This window comes from Chiloscyllium punctatum, chromosome 3 (assembly GCF_047496795.1).
Source record: "Chiloscyllium punctatum isolate Juve2018m chromosome 3, sChiPun1.3, whole genome shotgun sequence".
Classification (NCBI taxonomy): domain Eukaryota; kingdom Metazoa; phylum Chordata; class Chondrichthyes; order Orectolobiformes; family Hemiscylliidae; genus Chiloscyllium; species Chiloscyllium punctatum.
The window spans coordinates 62,926,254-62,946,653 of record NC_092741.1 but is presented as its reverse complement, the minus strand read 5'-3'; the positions used below and the strand labels follow the sequence as shown (position 1 = coordinate 62,946,653).

The 20,400-nt window shown below is 39.8% G+C and overlaps 1 protein-coding gene across 3 annotated transcripts in view; it reads left to right on the top strand.

Moving 5' to 3' along the window:
* The first annotated feature begins 701 nt into the window (after positions 1–701).
* The window catches only part of map7b (microtubule-associated protein 7b), a 147,789-nt gene continuing 128,090 nt past the window's right edge, over positions 702–20,400 (top strand). Inside the window, exons 1-2 of one of the 3 annotated variants that reach the window (XM_072554334.1) lie at positions 702–920; positions 3,233–3,440. In XM_072554334.1, coding sequence (XP_072410435.1) covers positions 888–920; positions 3,233–3,440 — 241 coding nt within the window. In that variant the 5' untranslated portion in view covers positions 702–887. Of the gene's footprint in view, positions 921–3,232; positions 3,445–20,400 lie in introns of those variants that run through there. The other 2 variants (XM_072554349.1, XM_072554362.1) reach the window with 2 other exon arrangements.

Below are 20,400 nucleotides of genomic sequence, written 5' to 3'. Positions count from 1 at the left end.
CTGAGGCTACGTATAGCAGCACAGAAGAAACCATTAAATGTGACGGTCTCCTCAAACCTAGCCTAGGTTCTCACAATGCACTTTCCCTTCATTCCATGCCCCTAAATTCTTTAAGGTGCACACAGCATATTTCTTACTCCCATTTCAAACCCACAAACCTCACACGTCAATCTTTCTCTTTGGCTGCTCTTTGGCTGTTGTCTTGCAGAGATGCAAACTAGACTCGTAACAATGGAATTAGGGAGACAGTGAGGACTCTCCAGCAGAATTGATAAAGCGTGGCGCTGGAAAAGGTCCTATCCGAAATATCGACTCTCTTGCTTCTCGGTTGCTGCTTGATCTGTTGTGCCTTTTCCAGCGCCACGCTTTATCAACTGTAGCAGAAATGGAATGCCAAGAAAATGACGACACGGCACTGTTTCTTGATTGGATAGTCACAGTCATCCACTCGAACACTGACGTTGCCCAAATATCCGAGGGAATAGATTAGAGACAGGACATGCACGTGAGGGGTTGCTAGGCAAAATGGGCAGTATCCAGTGCAGACCGGAAAAGGAAAGCAGCTTGCCAAAGGGCAAGGTAGAATACAGATTCCATTGCAGATGGTTCAGACACGCCTTTTAATGAGGCAGTCAACAGAAGAATGCTGATAGATATGCATTCTGGAATGCTTGGTGAATTCGAAAGCCTGGAGTCAATATCATCGAGCATGAAGGGAGTTCAACACCAACTGAATACTGAGTTGTATTGAATACAGATTTTTTTACAGTGTGCTTATTGTACATTTGTAATCACACAACACCAGGTTATAGTCGAACAGGTTTATTTGAAAGTAAACGAACACTGGCCCTCCACACCATGTACGTTTGAAGACCAACCATGATTCAATGTCTGAAAGGCACTGCGAAACAAGCAATAACGTAAGTTATGCCACGCAAAGTCAACTTGCCTGGAAATGTCTAGCAACTAAGGGGTCCTTCCTTGTTTTGAAGTTGCAGTTTCAGAAGGTGGCAGATTTCAGTGAGGACATCCATACTGAATTGCAGACCTTTCATGCATTATTTCTCAGGTAAGAGAGGTACCGGTAAGAGTATCCCTGCCTGAACACTTTTGATAAATACAGCTTCAACCTTTTTCAGCTTCCATTGTCATTTATCTTGTCCTTTCTGGTCTCATTTTATTCTTTCAATCATATTGTATTACATGGAGGATGCCTACTGATGCGCTAATATATAGGAGCAATTGGTTTGTGCAAAACCCTTGAAGTCAGCAAAAATGCTTCAACAACTGCCATCCCATTTCCTACAAAGTTTTGCAACTGGAAAGATCTATATACAAACTACCCACTTGTAGTCATAAAAATGTCCAGAAGAAATCAATCAACAATAAAGGTGTGAGTAGATCATGATCACTTTAAATCGTATTGGTGGAATCCTTTCTGTTGCTGAATGTACATCAGCTATGCAAATTAATAAAGGCCTTTTAGCCTTAATAAAGGACATTGAGCTCCAAAATGGTACTGCTTGTATCATTGCAGTGAGCTTACACGGGCCCGGGGCTGTATTTGAAGACCCCGTGTACAAAAGATTAATTCTATTTATGTAATCTCTTTTTATTCTTTCTGTAACTCAAAATGGTGCTGGACTGTGGCAACAGAACACTTTTTACCATATCTTTGTATGTGAAAACAAATAACACATAACTCATAGAACCATAAGATCTGCCTGCTGTGCATACATACAATGAACATTCCTTTAGTCTTCACCAAATGGCATCCAGAATAACTTCCTCATAAAGGTTAATATGCACTTCAGATATCACTTTGGAGTTCTAAGGGCTCTCGTAGTGCCTAAAAAACAGACCAACAGCCTAGTTTATAACCCAAGATTTTTTTTAATACTTAAATTCAACCCCTTCAGGAATAACGGACTAAGAGTAGGCTATTCAGTTTCACAAATCTGCTTTTCCACTCAATTAGATATTGGCTGATCTGTAATTCCACTCCTTATACCTAACTGGTTCAGTAACCTACTTCCTTAACAGAAAATCTATCGATTTCAGTTTTACAATTTTCAATTCGACCAGCATTAACAATGTTCTGAGAGAAAGCTGTTCAGATCTTCACTACCCGTTTTGTGGAGAAGTGCTTCCTGACATTATTCTGAAATGGTCTAGTTCAGATTTTGTCTCTTTGCTTTTCACATTAAAACAGTGATCATGATGTAGTTCAAAGGTGTGTAATTGGCTTCAAAAGATTTTAGGCGGTCCCGAGATCGTGAAAAACAAGGATAAAAATGACACATCTTTATTTTCTTGCGAAGCTATACTTCTTATTTCCGACCTGTGCCGCATAGTAATAAGTTCATGATGAAGTTCTGATTTTTATTATTCCTTTGGTTCATCTCCATCTAAAACGACTAAATTATCCAAATTGAAGTATTTGGTTTTTATATCTAAATTACGTTTAGTATCGAATGTTTAACAGTAAAAGCGCGAGAAACTCTAAACACGGGTCACGCATTTTCAGTAGAATGTCTTTGATCATTTTTATCATCGAACCAATCAGAAATAACAGTTCAGAACTCATTCAGGAATCTATTTGATGTCTGTAAACAATTCTGGAAAAGAAACTGAAAAGGTTGGAAATACTTCGGTGAGCCGCAACGATGGGCCGAAAGGCATCCTGCATTTTTTAACAAGACACTCCAAGTCAGGTAATATCCGCCGAGAGGCAGTGAGTTAAGGCTTTAGCTCGACGATCTTTTATCAGAACATTTGAACGCGTTTTTTTGGGGGGGGAGTGGGTAGGGTATCGGACACCTCTGGCACAGAGATCCTGTTCGTGCAAACAACACGGTGCCAGTACAATTATGATTATTAAAGAAAGTTATCAGTGAAACCGCGCACCAACGATGGAAATACACTACAATTCCTTGATAATGATTTGTAGCTCTTGTGTAATTTGTTCTGTATCCGAATTACCGTTTGCTTCCGTTCAGCTCCATGACTCGCTAATTATATATTAATTACTAACACCCGTTGTAATGTTAATGAGGCACTTTTGCAACATTTGTCCTTTGCCTGTCTGCAGACGTATGATCGTTATCCGATATGTTTATTTTGTGCAATGATCGCGGTTATCCACAACCGTGTCACCTCTTTTGTGATGTATTTATGTAACAGCAGCTGTTACCTAGAGCTGTGTGACCTGTCGCTGATGTGTTTTGTATAGTACGTGCATCTCAGCTGTGTTACCTGCTGCTGGCCTCTATGCACCAACCTGTGTCTCTGTTACCTGGCTCAGAGGAGGGCGGGGCCTGACTTCCCGCTGGTTGAACTTCCCGCCGCCCCAAGGTGGGTTCGCCTGCTGCTGACGTCAGGAGCAATGGCGGAGGCGGAGGGAGTCGCATCCAGAGTGGACGGTGGCGATGGTGTCGGTGGTACGTAAGTTGTTCGCAGGATGGGATGTGGTGAAGGGGAGTTACGTGGGGAGGGGTGAGGAAAGGAAAGGAGGTGGGCGTTTTTTCTTTCCTTTTTGTCGGGAGGTAGTGGAGGGTGGGGCGGAGGTGGTTGTTTATGTGCGGGGACGCACCTGTGGCCGGGGCCGTTGGTCGCGAGCGGCCTGTTGCCCACGTCACAGTGATTGGTCCTAGGAAACAGGGAGAGCACGCGGCAGCGCGAGCGAGTCCGAGACGGGTCAGTTATTTTTCCCCCCCCCCTCCCCCAACCGCGACGGACATTGTCTTGTCTTTGCTCGGCTGCATGCAACATGTCTCCTTGCTTCATCGCCAAGCAACAAGTCGGGGTAAAGCTCCTGCTTGATGCTAACCCACCAGAATCGTCAAGACAGGTGGACGCAAAAACGCTTTTTTTTCCGCTCGTATTTTTAGTTCACGCGTCGGCTTTTTCGTCGGAAAGGACATGAAAATCGTGTCCTGAGCAGATGTTGGCTAATAAAGGAAACGAATTGATTTTTTTTAAAAAAAAAATCGCATTCCATTCTGTTGGCCTCAGCTTCCCTGCAAGTATCACAAGGGAGTAGGGAATCCCGTGAACGCACTCAAAAACTGCGTTGGGTTCAGAGCGAAGTTAGAACCATAGAATCCCCATGGCCATTCGGTCCACCGAATTCACGCTGTCCCTTCGAAGTGCGTCCCGATCCAATCCGATCCCTGAAGCCCTGCAGTTTCCTGGCTAATCCACCTAGCCTGCACATCCCAGGACACTATGGGCACTCTAACATAGCCAATCCATCTAATCTGCACATTTTTGCACTGTGGGAGGAAACGCACGTAAACACGGGGCGAATGTGCAAACTCCACATCGACATTCGTACGACTCGAACCCGGGTCCCTGACTATGTGAGACAGCAAGTACTAATCGCTAAGCCACCCAAAGATGGAAAGATTTTAAAAAAAATCTTGCTCGGTTAACATTTAGTTGTTGTTTAGTTCAAGTTTGTACAGATAAAATCTGGAATTGTTTGCCAAGATTGTTTGATTCTCCACATGTTCTGCTATTTTTCTTAGTTTAGAAGAAATGCTCTTGTTTAACTGCTTGGTAGATTCCTTTAACCTTGTTTTACCTGGTTCTGAGGTTTGAACGTACGGGCGTGGCTGCATAATATTTGATAATAGATTTGCCATCGGGTCTGTGTTATTCCTAACCCTTATTTGTGAGTGACTGGAAGAACAGCTGTTTTTCTTGCCACATAATAGTTCTGAAGCCGCAGCATTGTATTTCGTGTTGTGTTTCTCGTTGTAAGTTGGTAAACCAGTGTCATTACAGGCTAATGTTAATTATGTTGTAGGTGGAAACTTGTATAATAAAAGTAGGAAACCTGAATTAGCCAGTACTTCTTTTTTGGGAATTTTTCTGAAGCAATATCTTCTGATTCTAAAAATCTGCAGAGTGCCAAATGAAACATTTACATTACATTACACACAACCTATCCTAATGTTTCTGTCCTATGATGTCAGCATTGCAGAAATCTTTTCCAGTTAACCTGTAAGAGCTGCAATATTTTTGAATCGGAGAACACTTTTTTTTAAAAGGGCTATTTCATTTTTGTTAGATCATTTTGGGAGAAAAAGGGGGCTTGTACTTTTATCTGCCATAAATGTGTCAAAGCTTTCTTACTGTCACTGCTTTTTTAGGGGCGGCACAGTGGTTAGCACTGCTGCCTCACAGCGCCAGAGACCTGGGTTCAATTCCCACCTCAGGCAACTGACTGTGTGGAGTTTGCACATTCTCCCCGTGTCTGCGTGGGTTTCCTCCGGGTGCTCCGGTTTCCTCCCACAGTCCAAAGATGTGCAGGTTAGGTGAATTGGCCATTCTTAATTACCCCTAGTGTTAGGTAAGGGGTAAATGTAGGGGCATGGGTGGCTTGCGCTTCGGCCGGGCGGTGTGGACTTGTTGGACTTGTTGGGCCGAAGGGCCTGTTTCCACACTGTAAGTTATCTAATCTTTTTCAGCATTGCACTGGGTTGTCAGTGCAGCTTCATTTTTGGGGTCCATTCCATTGTTCTAACTCAGGTGAAAAGTACAATTTTGGCATTACTCATAGATTGTAAATTATTAATGAGTGAAAACAACGCTAAGATATAAAATATGAAAATAAAATAATGTAGTAATTGGAAAGACACTACATTAGCTTGTCAGTGTGATTATAGTTCACACGATTAATTCAGGTTTGTTTATCTTGATGAAACATTGTACCCAAGGGTATCCTAATATAGCTGGTTATTTAAGACTGTGAGCTTGAACTTGAAATGACTACTGTTTCTATTCTGATGCTATTGAGTACTTCTCCATAAAATCACGATTCCAGCTGTTTCCAGTTCTTAAATTCTTCTAATTTTAGTACAACTAAATACTTAACAAAAGAGCTGTTTTGGACATGATTAAAGTGGGCACATTTTTTAATTTTAAAATATTGAGACCTAGAATGTTTGTTTTTTTTCAATTTGGTTTGCATTTACTTAGATGCAAAAAATTTTGAAAGTAAAATGCATAGTTTGAGAACTGTTTGAGCTTAATGTTATGTATAACTGAAGAGGGAGAAAAAGGAATGGATTATCTTGCTCAAAACTAATCGTCAAGCCAACTAAAGTTGTTCTGCAGGTAGAATGTTTTATTACTGTGTATACTGTATAATTTCTATGCATATTGGAAAATTTGGGCTCTAGATTAGGTGAACTCTTTATAATAATTTGTTTTAAATTAATGTTAAATTCTTACTGTGTGATTCAGCCATCCTCTAATGTCAGAGGGATCTGTTACATTTTCTCTGCTTTAAGGACATTTTTCTTGTGTCAAATGTAAAGGACTACTTCTACAGGCAAGCCAACACTTGACTGGGCAGACATTTCTTTAATTGAAGGTCTGAACAGGAAAGTATGTATGTAATGCCTAATTATACTTTTTTGTTATCTCTAATTTTGCTTGAGAACATTCTGAATAGATAAATAATATTTGAAGTCTGTAAATACAGGAGATTACTCAAATAAGAGCCAATATAAGACACAAGGAAATAGTAAAAAAAAGTGGTTTCAGTTAACTGCATTTTAAAGTGACTGGAAGGTTTACCTACGTATCTTATGAATATGAAATAGGGAAGGTATTGCTTATGGTACGTATTAAGATGCAAGAATTCAGGTTTTGAATGTCCAAGGTTCTGTTTTTTAAAAAAAAAGCAGTATCGAGGGATAAGAATGACAGCATGTCTGAACTATGATGATTTAGTGAAGTGTGTGTGGCATTGGTTGTTTTAGAATTTGACAATGTGGGATTGATCAGCAAGGGAAGTGTAGCTGGATGCTGTAGTCGAAGATGCTATGACTGTTGCATTGCTGTTCTTTGAAATGATTTTACAATACAAAGTTTGTATGCCCACAGATGAATGTTGGTCAAAGCAAATGAGTGGAAAAGCAAGCAGGAATGAAAGTGTGTATGTGGGGGGGGGGGGGGGGGTGGTTAGATTAGATTCCCTATATTGTAGAAACAGGCCCTTTGGCCCAACACGTCCACACCAACCCTCAGAAGAGTAACCCACCCAGACCCATTTCCCTCTGACTAATGCACCTAACATTAGGTGCAATTTAGCATGGCCAATTCACCTGACCTGCACATCTTTGGATTGTGGGAGGAAACGCATGCAGACACTGGGAGAATGAGCCAACTCCACATTGACAGTTGCCCAAGGCTGGAATTGAACCCGGGACCCTGGTGCTGTGAGGCAGCAGTGTTAACTACTGTGCCACTGTGCTGCCCTATGAAGTATGAGCAGTTTATATGCCTTTGTTTCCATCTTTTCTCAGGGTTTTTAGAAGGAAATTACTTCATCGAAAGAGTCGGTGCTGTTATTTTAGTTTAGATGATAAATCAGTATTAATGTTTACCTTTTTTAAGAGACTCAGTTTTGAGGGATTCCATTATGAATTAAAATCCCATGCATAAAACCTAAGGGCTGCTTTTATGTTTAAGGCTTTAAGTGCTATAATTGTACAGAAATGCTTATGCTACCTGAAATGGGTGGCACAGTGGTTAGCACTGCAACCTCACTGCTCCAGAGACCCGGATTCAATTCCCGCCTCAAGCGACTGACTGTGTGGAGTTTGCACATTCTCCCCGTGTCTGCGTGGGTTTCCTCCTACAGTCCAAAAATGTGCAGGTTAGGTGAATTGGCCGTGCTAAATTGCCCGTAGTGTTAGATGAAGGGGTAAATGTAGGAGAATGGGTCTGGGTGGGTTGCGCTTAGGCGGGTCAAAGGGCCTGTTTCCACATTATAAAGTAATCTAATCTAAATGAGTAGCACTATGTAGAAAAACATCTTACTTGAGTTGGCAGTTTTGTATAAATGTAGGTGAGTTTTGATCTTGATGTTTTGAGCAAGTTTGATAGAAATAAATTACTCATTTATGTAATAGATTGCGTATTTTAAAATTCCAGCTTTTGTTTAAATCCCTTGAGAAACCGGATAAGAAAATAAATCTCACGTTTACCCAGTTAAATGCAGCACCAAAATGGATGGAGCCAATAGCTGGTGCATAGTTTGGACCAGGATTTGAAGATAGTTTGTCTTTCCCGTATTTAATTGGTGGGAATATATGATCACTTAGTACTGGAAGATTGATAAGCAGTCTGGTCATTTTAAAAAACAGAAGAGGAATTGAGGGACATGGCAATTAGTATACCTTAAGCATACTTGAGGAAATTAATGCTGTGATTTTGGATATCCTTGAGGGGTGCCTATAGATGAGAACTGGACTGGGGTTGGACTTTTGAAGGACCACCAAGATATTAGTGCAAGAAAAGGAAAAGTAGTAACTAAGCAAGAATGGAGTTGGATGTGAGCAATCCCAACCTGATTGAGGATAGATCAACTGTGTCCTAGGCCCCCCCCCCCCCCCCCCCCAATGAGGTCAAATGTTGAAATTTTAGCAACATGGACTCTAAGCCAGCACTGGCCCTTCAGATTTCTGACTGAGTCATTACAATTTTGTTGTGCACCAAAAGACTCTTCCTCAAACTTTAAAGTAAAAGCCATAAGTATTAATTTAACCTGAAGCAGCATTGTGTCGAGGAATACGACAGTGCTGTTTTCTGGGTCTGTAGATTGAAAGAGGCAAAAATGGCATTTAGTAGAATGTGCTCTTGTCGGATGTGGGAGTTTAGGGAGAGTGTGTTCCTGAGGATTATAGCTGCAATAAATGCTGTTGGCTGTGAATCCTACCAGATCGAAGTGATCTGTTAGAGAGAGAGAGTTGGAGGCAATGAGGAATTTACAAGAGCAAGGGGATGTGATGATGGCACTTATAGGAAGGGAAAAAATGTTGCAGACATTAACATAGATGGGTTAACTCCAGGAAAGGTAAGAGAGGTAGGCAAGTAGTGTAGGAGTCTTCTGTACCTACCCCCATTTCAAACAAGTATGCTATTTTGGAAAATGTAGGGGGTGATGGATTCTCAGGGGAATGTAGCACAAACAGCCAAGCTTCTGGTATTGAGACTTGTTCCAAGAGATCAATTCTATTAGGGGACTCTCAAGTCCAAGGTACAGACAGGTGTTTCTGTGACCAGCAGTGAAAAATTAGAATGGTGTGTTTCTTCTCTGGTGCCAGGATCAAGGATGTCTCAGAGGGTGCAGAATGTTCTCAAGGGGGATAGGGGCCAGCAGGAGGTCATTGTGCGTATTGGAACTAATGATATAGGGAGGGAAAAGGTTGAGATTCTGAAGGGAGATTAGAGTTAGGCAGGCATTTAAAAGGGAGGTTCTCTAGAGCAGTAATATCTAGAATATTCCCGGTGCTGCGAGCTAGTGAAGGCAGGGATAGGATAGAGCAGATGAATGCATGGCTGAGGAGCTGGTGTATGGGAGAAGGATTCACATTTTTGGATCACTGGAATCTCTTCTGGGGTCAAAGTGACCTGTACAAGAAGGATGGATTGCAGCTAAATTGGAAAGGGGACTAATCTCCTGGCAGGGAGACTTGCTAGAACTGCTTGGAGGATTTAAACTAGTAATGTGGGGGTTGGGACTCTGGGGTAGTGAGGAAAGATCTCAATATGAGACTGGTACAGTTGAGAACAGAAGCACTTCAAACAGGTAGGGACAAAGCAGAAAACAAGGTGGGACTGATTAAATTAAACTGCATTTATTTCAATGCAAGGGGCCTAACAGGGAAGGCAGATGAACTCGGCATGGTTAGGAACATGGAACTGGGATATCGTAGCAATTACAGAAACATGGCTCAGGGATGGGCAGGACTGGAAGCTTAATGTTCCAGGATATGCTGCAGGAAGGGAGACGAGAGGAGGGGGAGTGGCATTTATGATAAGGAATAGCATTACAGCTGTAATGGAGGATATTCCCAGAAATACATCCAGGGAAGTTATTTGGGTGGAACTGAGAAATAAGAAAGGGATGATCACCTTTTTGGGATTGTATTATAGACCCCCTAATAGTCAGAGGGAAATTGAGAAACAAACTTGTAAGGAGGTCTCAGCTATCTGCAAGAATGGTTATGGTAGGGGATTTTAACTTTCCAAACACAGACTGGGACTGCCATAGTGTTAAGGATTTAGATGGAGAGGAATTTAAGTGGGTACAAGAACCTTTTCTGATTCAGTATATGGATTTACCTACTAGAGAAGGTGCAAAACTAGACCTACTCTTGGAAAATAAAGCAGGGCAGGTGACTGAGATGTCAGTGTGGGAACACTTTGGGGCCAGTGACCATAATTCTATTAGTTTTAAAATAGTGATGGACAAAGACTAGATCTAAAAGTTGAAGTTCTAAATTGGAGAAAGGCCAATTTTGATGGGATTAGGCAAGAACTTTCAAAAGCTGATTGGTGGCAGATGTTTGCAAGTAAAGGGATGGCTGGGAAATGGGAAGCCTTCAGAAATGGGATAGAGTCCAGAGACAATATTATCCTGTCAGGGTGGGAAGGGAAGACTGCTAGGTTTTGGGAATGCTGGATGACCAAAGACATTGAGGGTTTGGCTAAGAAAAATAAGGAAGCATTTGTCAGGTATAGACAAGATAGCTTTGAGTGAATCCTTTAAAGGCAGTAGGAGTATACAAAAAGGGGACATGAGAGAGCTTTGGCAAATAGGGTTAAGGAGAATTCTTAGTGTTTTTGCAAATACATTAAGGACAAAAGGGTAACTAAGAGAATAGAGCTGCAGGAGATCGGGGAGATACTAAACGAGTATTTTGCATCAGTATTAACTGTGAAAAATGATCTGGAAGATATAGAGCATAGGGAAGTAGATAGTGACATCTTGGAAAAATGTCCATATTATGGAGGAGGAAGTGTTGGATGTCTTAAAATGCATAAAGGTGGATTAAATCCCTAGGACTTGATCAGGTGTACCCTAGAACTCTGGAAGCTAGAGAAGTGGTTGGGCCTCTTGCTGAGATATTTGTATTACCGATAGTCACAGATGAGGTGCTAGAAGACTGGAGGCTGGCTAATGTGGTGCTGCCGTTTAAGAAAGGTGGTAAGGACAAGCCAGAGAGCTATAGACCAGTGAGCTTGATGGTGGTGGGCAAGTTGTTGAGGGAATCCTGAGGGACAGGATATAGATGTATTTGGAAAGGCAAGGCCTGATTAGTCAACATGGCTTTGTGTGTGGGAAACCATGTCTCTCAAACTTGAAGTAACAAAGATTATTGATGAGGGCAGAGTGGTAGATGTGATCTATATGGACTTCAGTAAGGTGTTCGACAATGTTCCCCATGCGAGATTAGTTAGAAAGGTTGTATCTCGTGGAATACATGGAGAACTGGCCGTTTGGATACAGAATTGGCTCAAAGGTAGAAGACAAGTGGAGTGTAGTATTGGAGAGTTGTTTTTCAGACTGGTGGCCTGTGACCAGTGGAGTGTCAAAGGATCGGTGCTGGGTCCACCACTAACCATTTTATGTGTTGTGGATGTGAGCATGAGGGGTATAGTTAGTAAGTTTGCAGATGACACCAAAATTGGCGGTGTAGTGGATAGCAAAGAAGGTTACCTCAGATTACAACGGGATCTTGATCAGATGGGCCAATGGGCTGAGAAGTGGCAGATGGAGTTTAATTCAGATAAATGTGAGGTGCTGCATTTTGGGAAAGCAAATCTTAGCAGGACTTATACACTTAATGGAAAGGTCCTAGGGAGTGTTGCTGAACAAAGAGACCTTGGAGTGCAGGTTCATAGCTCCTTGAAAGTGGGGGGGAAGGCTTGATAATTACTGTTATACGAATTAAAAAGAATAGGTGGAATAATCTTATTTTGTTTTTTTTTCTGAAGTTTTGACAGGCACAAATGTGAATGCTGGATACAAACATAAAGATGAGTGTGCAGTTGGGAGAAGACAATTTTTCCCTTTTTGAAGAGGAAAGGAAGGATGAAGATGTAGCAGTAATAAGGGTTGGACCGAAGGGTCTGTTTCCATGCTGTACATCTTAGACTCTATATGGGCAGCAGAGATGGATTAACTAAATTAACAAAGATGAAAGTGCTGATGACACAATTTAAATGATCAAGTTTAGAGGTAGCAAATCCATCACGGAGGACTCGGATACTTTACTGCTGACGTGGAGTAGGGTGATTCTATGGAGCTGGAAATTGGCATTCTTAGTGATGGACCTGATGTGGTCAGAATTCCAACTGTCAAACATGCCAAAGTTGTCAGCAGTCTGGGTTCATCTCAGATTAACATTTCAAAATATCCATTAAAGTTTCATAATTGATTTTATTTGAAGTGAAGTGACTGTTGTAATATAGGAAAACGTGGCAGTCTCTTTGCGCAATAGGGTTCCACAAAGAATGATGATCTAATTGGACAGCTGAGCAGTTTGCAGTTATGCGAGAGGGGTAACTCATAGTTAGGATATGAAAAGAATATCCATCTGAGTATAAATGGGTCCTATTTGTAATTACATGTTCAAGAAAATGTACTGAAAATGAATTTTCATTGTTTGATTTTTTGGTCTGTTGCTCTGAATATATTGGCTATTGATAAGTAGTTCACGAGATTGTGCACTGCCTTTCAAAAGGTTTGAGTTTTGAGTTCCGTGGTTGCTAGTTACTGAATGGATTCAAAGTGCAGGGCCGCATGATGAGGGTCAAAGTGCACAGGCTGCCATCCAACAGCAGCTGTTTTGAAATTACCATTCCGTTTCCTTTTGTGTGGCAATTCTTGCAACTTTCAATTAATTTTTGGTGACCCAGTTTTATTGGTTGAAATTGTAATCTCGGCAAAGTTGGCTTAATTATTTTCTGGACTACGATCTACCAAACAAGAAATGCGTGTTTTAACGGATAAACTTGTTTAAGTTTTAAACAATTTACATTTGTAAAGTATACTTGATAATCATATGGCCAATGTGTTTAAGTATTTAATTTTTAAATATAGAGATTGGAAGTTTTATATATATATATGTTCAATATTTACTTTACTTTTTTTCATTTAAAAACAATATCTGTACCTCTTGGGTTTTTCCCAACATAGTTGTAGAGGACATCAAAAAATTTGAGCATCCAAAATTTTGAAGAACCAAAATGAAAACTAAAGAAACCAGTTGTAAATATTTAAGTTCAAGTTCAGAAAAATAAAAACTTTGTATTTCACCTTTTGATTGGTAGGTGTCAAGATTCTCCAATACCGCTCAAATCAAAATTGAGAACGCTAGGTTTCTGTGTAGACACATTTTACTTTTACATTTTCCAAATAAAAAGGAAAACAGTACTTGCAGGAACAAAAGAAGTTGAAATACATAGAGCTGTACTCTGCCAACATGTTATGTTATTTCTAACATTTTGAATCTGTGTAAATTGGCTCAAATTGGTACATCATTCTAACTCCAGTTTGGTTTACTTTTGTTTCACAAAAGTAATTTCGCTTCACTTGAATGGTACAAACTAAAACTAATGTAATAGGACATGCTAGCCAATGCTCACTGATGTTCCATGTTATTCCTAAATACACTTCTAGCATTGTGTTTCAATGTTACATTCATCAATGATTGAGTTATTTGATTCCTTCAACTTTGCTTTAAAAAGAAGAGATTTTAGCAGATTTCGTGTTGTTTCTAGTCACATCTACCACAGTGAGCAGTGCCTTTTTTGAGAAATTTGTTTGCATCAATCCTGATAAGTCAATCACAGAACAAAAGCAGCAGTTTGAAATATATGGCCTGATAATCTGACATTATTGAAGCAAATTGAGAAATTGCATTATAATTTTGTTAATTATTTTAGGATTGCCAACTTCTATTTTGAGTTCTGAAGCTTTTTGTTCCTTTGCCAGGATATTCGCAACTGACCAGTTACTACATAGGGTATAACATAGCTTTCATGTTTGAATTACATCTTTGGTGAAGAATAAATTAAGTTTGCAGCAATTATTGCATTGCATTTGGGGGCAGGAAAATTCAAGAATATTTTCTTTTCTCCCTCTCCCACTCCTGGTAACTCACTAATGTTTTCAATCTTTCAAAGTCTTGAATACTGATCATAATGCACCTTACCCTACAAGTTGGTTCTTCCTCAGTTTTTTAAAATCTATATTTATCCTACAATAAACATTATAATGGTATCTGATCATGTTTGCCTGATCCCTTTGTGCAAATTGCTGCCTCATTTCCTTGATTACACTGGTCATTTTATAGCCAACAAAGTGCTTTTAAAAGTAAAATGCTTTGAGATATCCTGTTGTTCTGTAAGGAATCTTATAAAACTCAGAGCAACTTTAAATGTGCATAAACTAGTTTGAATGTGATAAGATGCTTCTATAACCAAGTAAATAAATTTATAACAAGAAAACTGCAGATGCTGAATATCTGAAAGAAGGATGGAAATTTCTGAAGAAATTCAGATCTGATACCATCTGTGCAGAGAGAAACAGTAAACATTTCAAGCCCAGTGGTTCTTCAGAAATTAATTTTGCTGTGTTTAAATTCAATGTTTTTGGTGCTTAAATAGTTTGATTATTGGTCTAAAGCTTTTTCTGTCTGGTTCTTAAGAAAATACACCTGCTGACACTTGACATTCTAGCAGCCACTTTATTGTGCAAGGGTTTTTTTTATATCATGTTTCATACAACATTTTGTTTGTGATTGACTAGTGATGCTGAACCAAAACATCTATTGCTATGACTGAAAACTAACACCGGCATTGTTGACCACACAGTTTTCTATTTTATTTGCCCATTACTTTGTAGGTTTTCCAATGGCTCAAAGGTCAGTGGTGTTGTAGATAGTGTCAATGGTGGTTGCGGACTGCAACAATACATTGATAGGATGCAGAGCTGGGCTAAGAAGTGGCAGATGGAGTTCAACCTGGATAAATGCAAAGTGATTCATCTTGGAAGGTTGAATTTGAATCCTGAATACAGGATTAAAGACAAGATGCTTGGCATTGTGGAGGAACAGTGGGATATTGGGGTCCATGTATATAGATTCCTCAAAGTTGCCACCCAAGTTGATAAAAGGCGTACACAATGTTTTGGCTTTCATTAGCAGAGTGAGTGAGTTTAGGAGCCGTGAGGTTTTGCTGCAGCTCTATAAAACTCTGGTGAGACCACACTTGGAGTATTGCTTCCAATTCTGGTCTCCTCATTACTGGAAGGGTGTGTAGATGCTTTAGAGAGGGTGCAGAGGAGATTTACCAGGATGCTGTCTAGGTTGGAGGGCTTCTCTTACGAAGAGAGGTTGAGGGAGCTAGGGCTTTTCTCATTAGAGTGAAGAAGGGGGAGAAGTGACTTGATTGAGCTCTCCAAGATGAGTGGCATAGATAGTGAATAGTCAGAGACTTTTCCCCACAACAGAAATGGCTGTCATGAGGGGTCATTTTATGGCAATTGAAGGAAAGTATAGGGGAAATGTCAGAGGTAGGTTCTTTATGCAGAGAGTGGTGGGTGCATGGAATGCACTGCCAGCGGTGGTGGTAGAGTCAGATGTTAGGGACGTTTTAAATGACTGCTGAACAAGCACATGGACGGCAGTAACTTGAAGAGCATGTAGGTTAGGTTGATCTTAGATTACGATAAATGCTTGGCACAACATCGTGGGCTGTATTTTTCTGTGTTCTTTGAATTTGGTTTGTTTTGAAATCTGATCAGTGAATTGGAACTTTTTTTTTGTAGCTGCTGTTGTGATAAGATGTCACATTTCATGTAAGTGAGAAAAAGGCAAATTTTAATATCTTGAAATTTAATGGCCAGATTTGCTGATTCATCATAGCATGTAGGGCGCTCTTAAATGTGAAAACGTGTGCTAAGTGCAAGTGGCTCGCTAATAGTTTTAAAATTCTTGACATGGGTGTAAAATTCTTCTCTGTAAAATCATTGTCTAGCCCTAATGCATCACAGTAATCTGCAGTCTTTTTTTTTCTTGTCAAAAACTTGAAATAACTGCCTCACTCTAATCTGTCATTGGGAATCTTAGCTGAAGATCAATATGGGAACAATCTTGATCCCTCCCCCTCTCCACTGCACATTTTTAGTCTGGAATTTGCAAGAATACTGAGCACTGACTTACAGGGAGTCTTTCTTCTAGATTTAGTGCCCTTGGTGGTGAGAATCTTTCTCTGCTTGTAACATTGTTCATTCAGTATCTCCATATCTAGTTTCATTCAAGACATTAAGCTGTCAAGCAGATGATCTGGCTGAAGAATTTTCAGTCAGCCAAACAAAAATGAAAGATTAATCAAACCACTTCCATGAAGTTTTACATGCTGTAAAATAAAGATTGCATCGGGCACCAGGTGAAAGGGCAATCTTAAATATCTAGTAACAATCATAATATGAACATTTAATAACATTCCACATTTTATGGCCAGATCAATTCTGCAGCAGGTTTTACATTGTCATTAAAACAACTGTGGCTCATTAATCAAGGCTAATTGCTAATTTAAACCTGACACACAGATAAGCTCACTTTGCGCCGTAGTCTGTTAAATTTCGAGAGGCAAAGAACTATCCCAGATTTCACTATTTAAAGTAAAAATTAACAATTTTATTCTTTAAGTCCAAAAGATAACATTAGACAAAACCTATTTACAACTTCTTTCTCTTTAAACTCAACCTTTACCTCCCACTCTACAATACTGGTCCAATTTAAAAAAAAATAACCTGATTAAGATTTCCAAAAAAATTGCATTTGAAAATGAGTCAGCTTTGTCGATTCACCTTTGTAGATTTTCCTCCCTAGATTTTTCTAGGTTGGCCTTTCTTTAGTCTTCTGCACAACCTTTCTTATGGACAGGTACCTTTTTCAGAGAGCTATTTGGCTAGCAGTCTATACTTATTGGTGTTCTTGGCAGTTCTTCCCCCTAACTGTTGAAAATGTCCAGTTTTATACCCCAAAATATCAGGTCATTTCATTGGTTTAATGTCACGAAACATTAAATTCAAATTTGGTTGGATTTTGATCTCTGGGGCATAATTTAAACTGGCTGAAGTTTTGAATTTGTTTTTGTATCATGGCAACATAGTACCAGCTACTTGTCATTCAAATATTACATTTTAAATTGTTCAGCACACTCTGTACTTCCATTCTTGCCAACAACCTATGTCTTAAAGATACAATACACACCGGCTAAAGTGCCTGAGTTTTGTGAAACAAGAAGTTCAGCTGAGCATGACTGAGATCATAAGAATCTGCAGTTAACTATGGGGTGCTGGAGACAAGTGTAGTGGTAGAAAGGTTCATTATGTGGAGCCTTTTAACAATATTGAAAGCATTCCGTATGTAAGGTCAGTTAACAAGGTGAAAAGTATTCATTGTGAAGCCAGTTAAGGTTAAGAGCATTCATTGTGTAATAGCAGATGGCTTAATCTTTACTGATGCTTGCTGATTGTAATGTCACCCAATCAATATGTTGCCTTATTTGGATGCTCCTTCCTGTAAAATGACTGCATAATTCATTAAGAAACTGCTTTTTCAGAGAACATTGAACTCCTGTCTGTGTGCACATGGGCAATTGTTCTCTCTCCCTCCAGGGCCTGGACTAAAGATGGAGGTAAAGCCATACTGTGTCTGAGGTTTGACTGAAGGAGCAATGGGATGACACACCTACACTTTCATAACAGTAAGGTGATAGATTGGAAAAGGATTAGTTTCAGCAAGATATGGATGTCCTTGTACATCAGTTGCTGAAAATAACTACACAGGTACAGCAGATAGTGGCAAAGGTAAATTGTGTGTTGGCCTTTGCAGTGAGAGCATTCAAGTACAGCAGCAGAACTGTCTTGCTATAATTGTCCAGGGCCTTTGAGCAACCATACCTGAAGTATTGTATGTATTTTTGGCCTCATTGAAAGAAGGGTGTTCTGGCAATGGTAAGGTGTAACAAAGGTTTCTCTGACTGCCTCCTGGGAAGCCAAGACTGATGTATGATGAAAAACTGCGACAAGTTATGAATATATTTGCTGTACTGTCATTCCGAAGAATGAATGTGGAAATGTCATAGAAACGTTGAATAGTCAAAACAGGACCGGGTAAGCATAGGAAGGATGTTTCCAATGAGCAAGGGGTCACGGTTTAAGAATATCAGTCCATTAGATGTTGAAACATTTCTTCAACCAGAGAGTGGTGAGCCTTTGGAATTCACCACCATTGAATATTTTCAAGACTGAGCGATATATTTCATGGAGCTTTAAAGGAAGAAGTGAGGACAGGTTACTAAGTTGGATGATCAACTGTGATCATATTGAATGGCATAGCAGGCTCGAAGGCTGAATAGCCTACTCATCATATCTGTTTGTATGTTTAGTACCAGTATGAATGACATTTGGAGTTAACTGTTGTAGTTTAATAGCAATAGAAGTGCATACTGTATCATTACTTAAGGTATCATGAGCAAACATTGCCACATATTTGCCTTTCCAGATTTTCAATTCCTAAGCTGCCCCATGCAGCACAATGGCATTTACAAGCTGTATGTTTTTAAAAACATTGTGCAGTACCTTGAGTCCAGCAAAATAAAGTGTACAGGCCGTGTGGTTTAGTGATACTCTAAGGAGGGGCCACCGGACCCAAAACGTTAACTTTTCGATTTATCTTCACAGATGCTGTCAGACCTGCTCAGCTTTTCCAGTAACCTTCTTTTTTTTTAATTTATAGCATCCACAGTTCATTTCTTTTTTTAAAAATTTAGTTTAGTGATGTAATTCCTCTATCTCCAAAACCCCCATCCCAGATACCAATTTTGCAAAATGAGAATAGCTTTGTGGTTGCATTGTAAGATCTTTGACCAATGGTACAACTCTAGTCCTTAGTATGGTGCTTTTATATGGTAGTATTTTAGTGAAACTGGTGAAATTGGTTGCAGTTAAATAAAGTTTATTTTTTACATATCAATTTACAGAATAGAATTTAAACACTACAGTTTTATAAATTGATTCTATGAAAATATATTTTTGGAACTGCTGACAATGTCAAGATCTAATTGAGAAATCAATTACTATTTTTGGATTAGTGTGGAAACAGACCCATCGGCCCAAATAAGTCCACACCTAACCTCCGAAGTGCAACCCAACCAGACCCGTTCCCGTTCCCATTCCCCTACAATTTACCCCTGACTAATGCACCTAACACTGAGCAATTTAGCATGGCCAATTCTAACCTGCAAATCTTTTGATTGTGAGAGGAAACCGGAGTACCCGGAGGAAACCCACGCAGACATGGGGAGAATGTACAAACTCTACACAGTCGCCCAAGGCAGGAATCGAACCCAGGTCCCTGGTGCTGTGAGGCAGCACTGTGTGTAGCACTTGTCTGTATAGTGGTCTGTGTAACTATTTTTATAGTGGTAATTAACTTCCCAGAATGTATTTTGGAATATCTTGAGGACGTTACCAAAATGTAAGTTTCTTTCTACAGAGCAACTCATCTTGCTCGCCATTGTTTTGCAGAAATTGAGTGCATAATGCCATAATGTAAAGATGGAAATTCTTCTTGCAAGATTTAGGAGGATTTGACCTGCCCTAAATCTTTGGATCCTCTGCCAGAAAATCTTTAACTACTTAGTGCTCTTAGTCAAGTGTGCTTCAGGGTGGTGTTTAACTATTTTGCTAGAGTCTGAAGATTCTCTTCTTTGGAAAAGAAAATCAAATGTAACTTAGGAGATTTAACTTTTTTCTGTTCTTGGTAAAGAATTTAAAATGGGATGAACTTAACCTTTTACAGAAATGAAGATAAGTCTGAGAGCCTCTTGCATGGAAAAAGGAATATTTCATGTACAGTCATGGGCCTGTATTAATGCACCTGGACTGTTGGCTTAACAACGTGTATTTCAAAGTTTGAGGGAGGAACCAGGAAAACTGTTAACTACTTAATGTGATTTAATATTATTCATCAAAGTGAATTCAATAAAATATGTAAGACTGACTCATTCGGGGCTCTCTAAGCCCTGAAGTTCCACAAAACTTAATTGGAAGGGATCGGCTTAGAATATTACATGTGGCCATTTCCAGAGAATACAAAATCTCAAGAAGCAGTCATGATGCTGATTACCCATATATGGTTACATTTCAATTAAGTCAAGGGACAGGCAGCAGAGTTGAGGCAGAGAAATCACAATAAAAATGATGTGCAGGAACTGCAAATGACTGGAGTTTATAGAAGGAAATGTCCTGCAAATGGATCAAATTGCAGGTTTTGTAGAAAGTCCAATCACTGGAAAGATTTGCAGAACAAAGACAGCAAGTTTGTTTAATTGCACCCCACTGGGGTAGCTGGAAGTTGAGTTGTTCTGAGTTGTAGCAAAGTCCCCAAACTACAATCTGAAGAAGGGTTAAATGTTAACTTTGCTTTCTTTCTACAGATGCTGCCAGACCTCCTGAGTTTTTCCATCATTTTCTGTTTCTGTCCTCAGATTAGCTGTCTGGTCGACCCAGGTTAACAG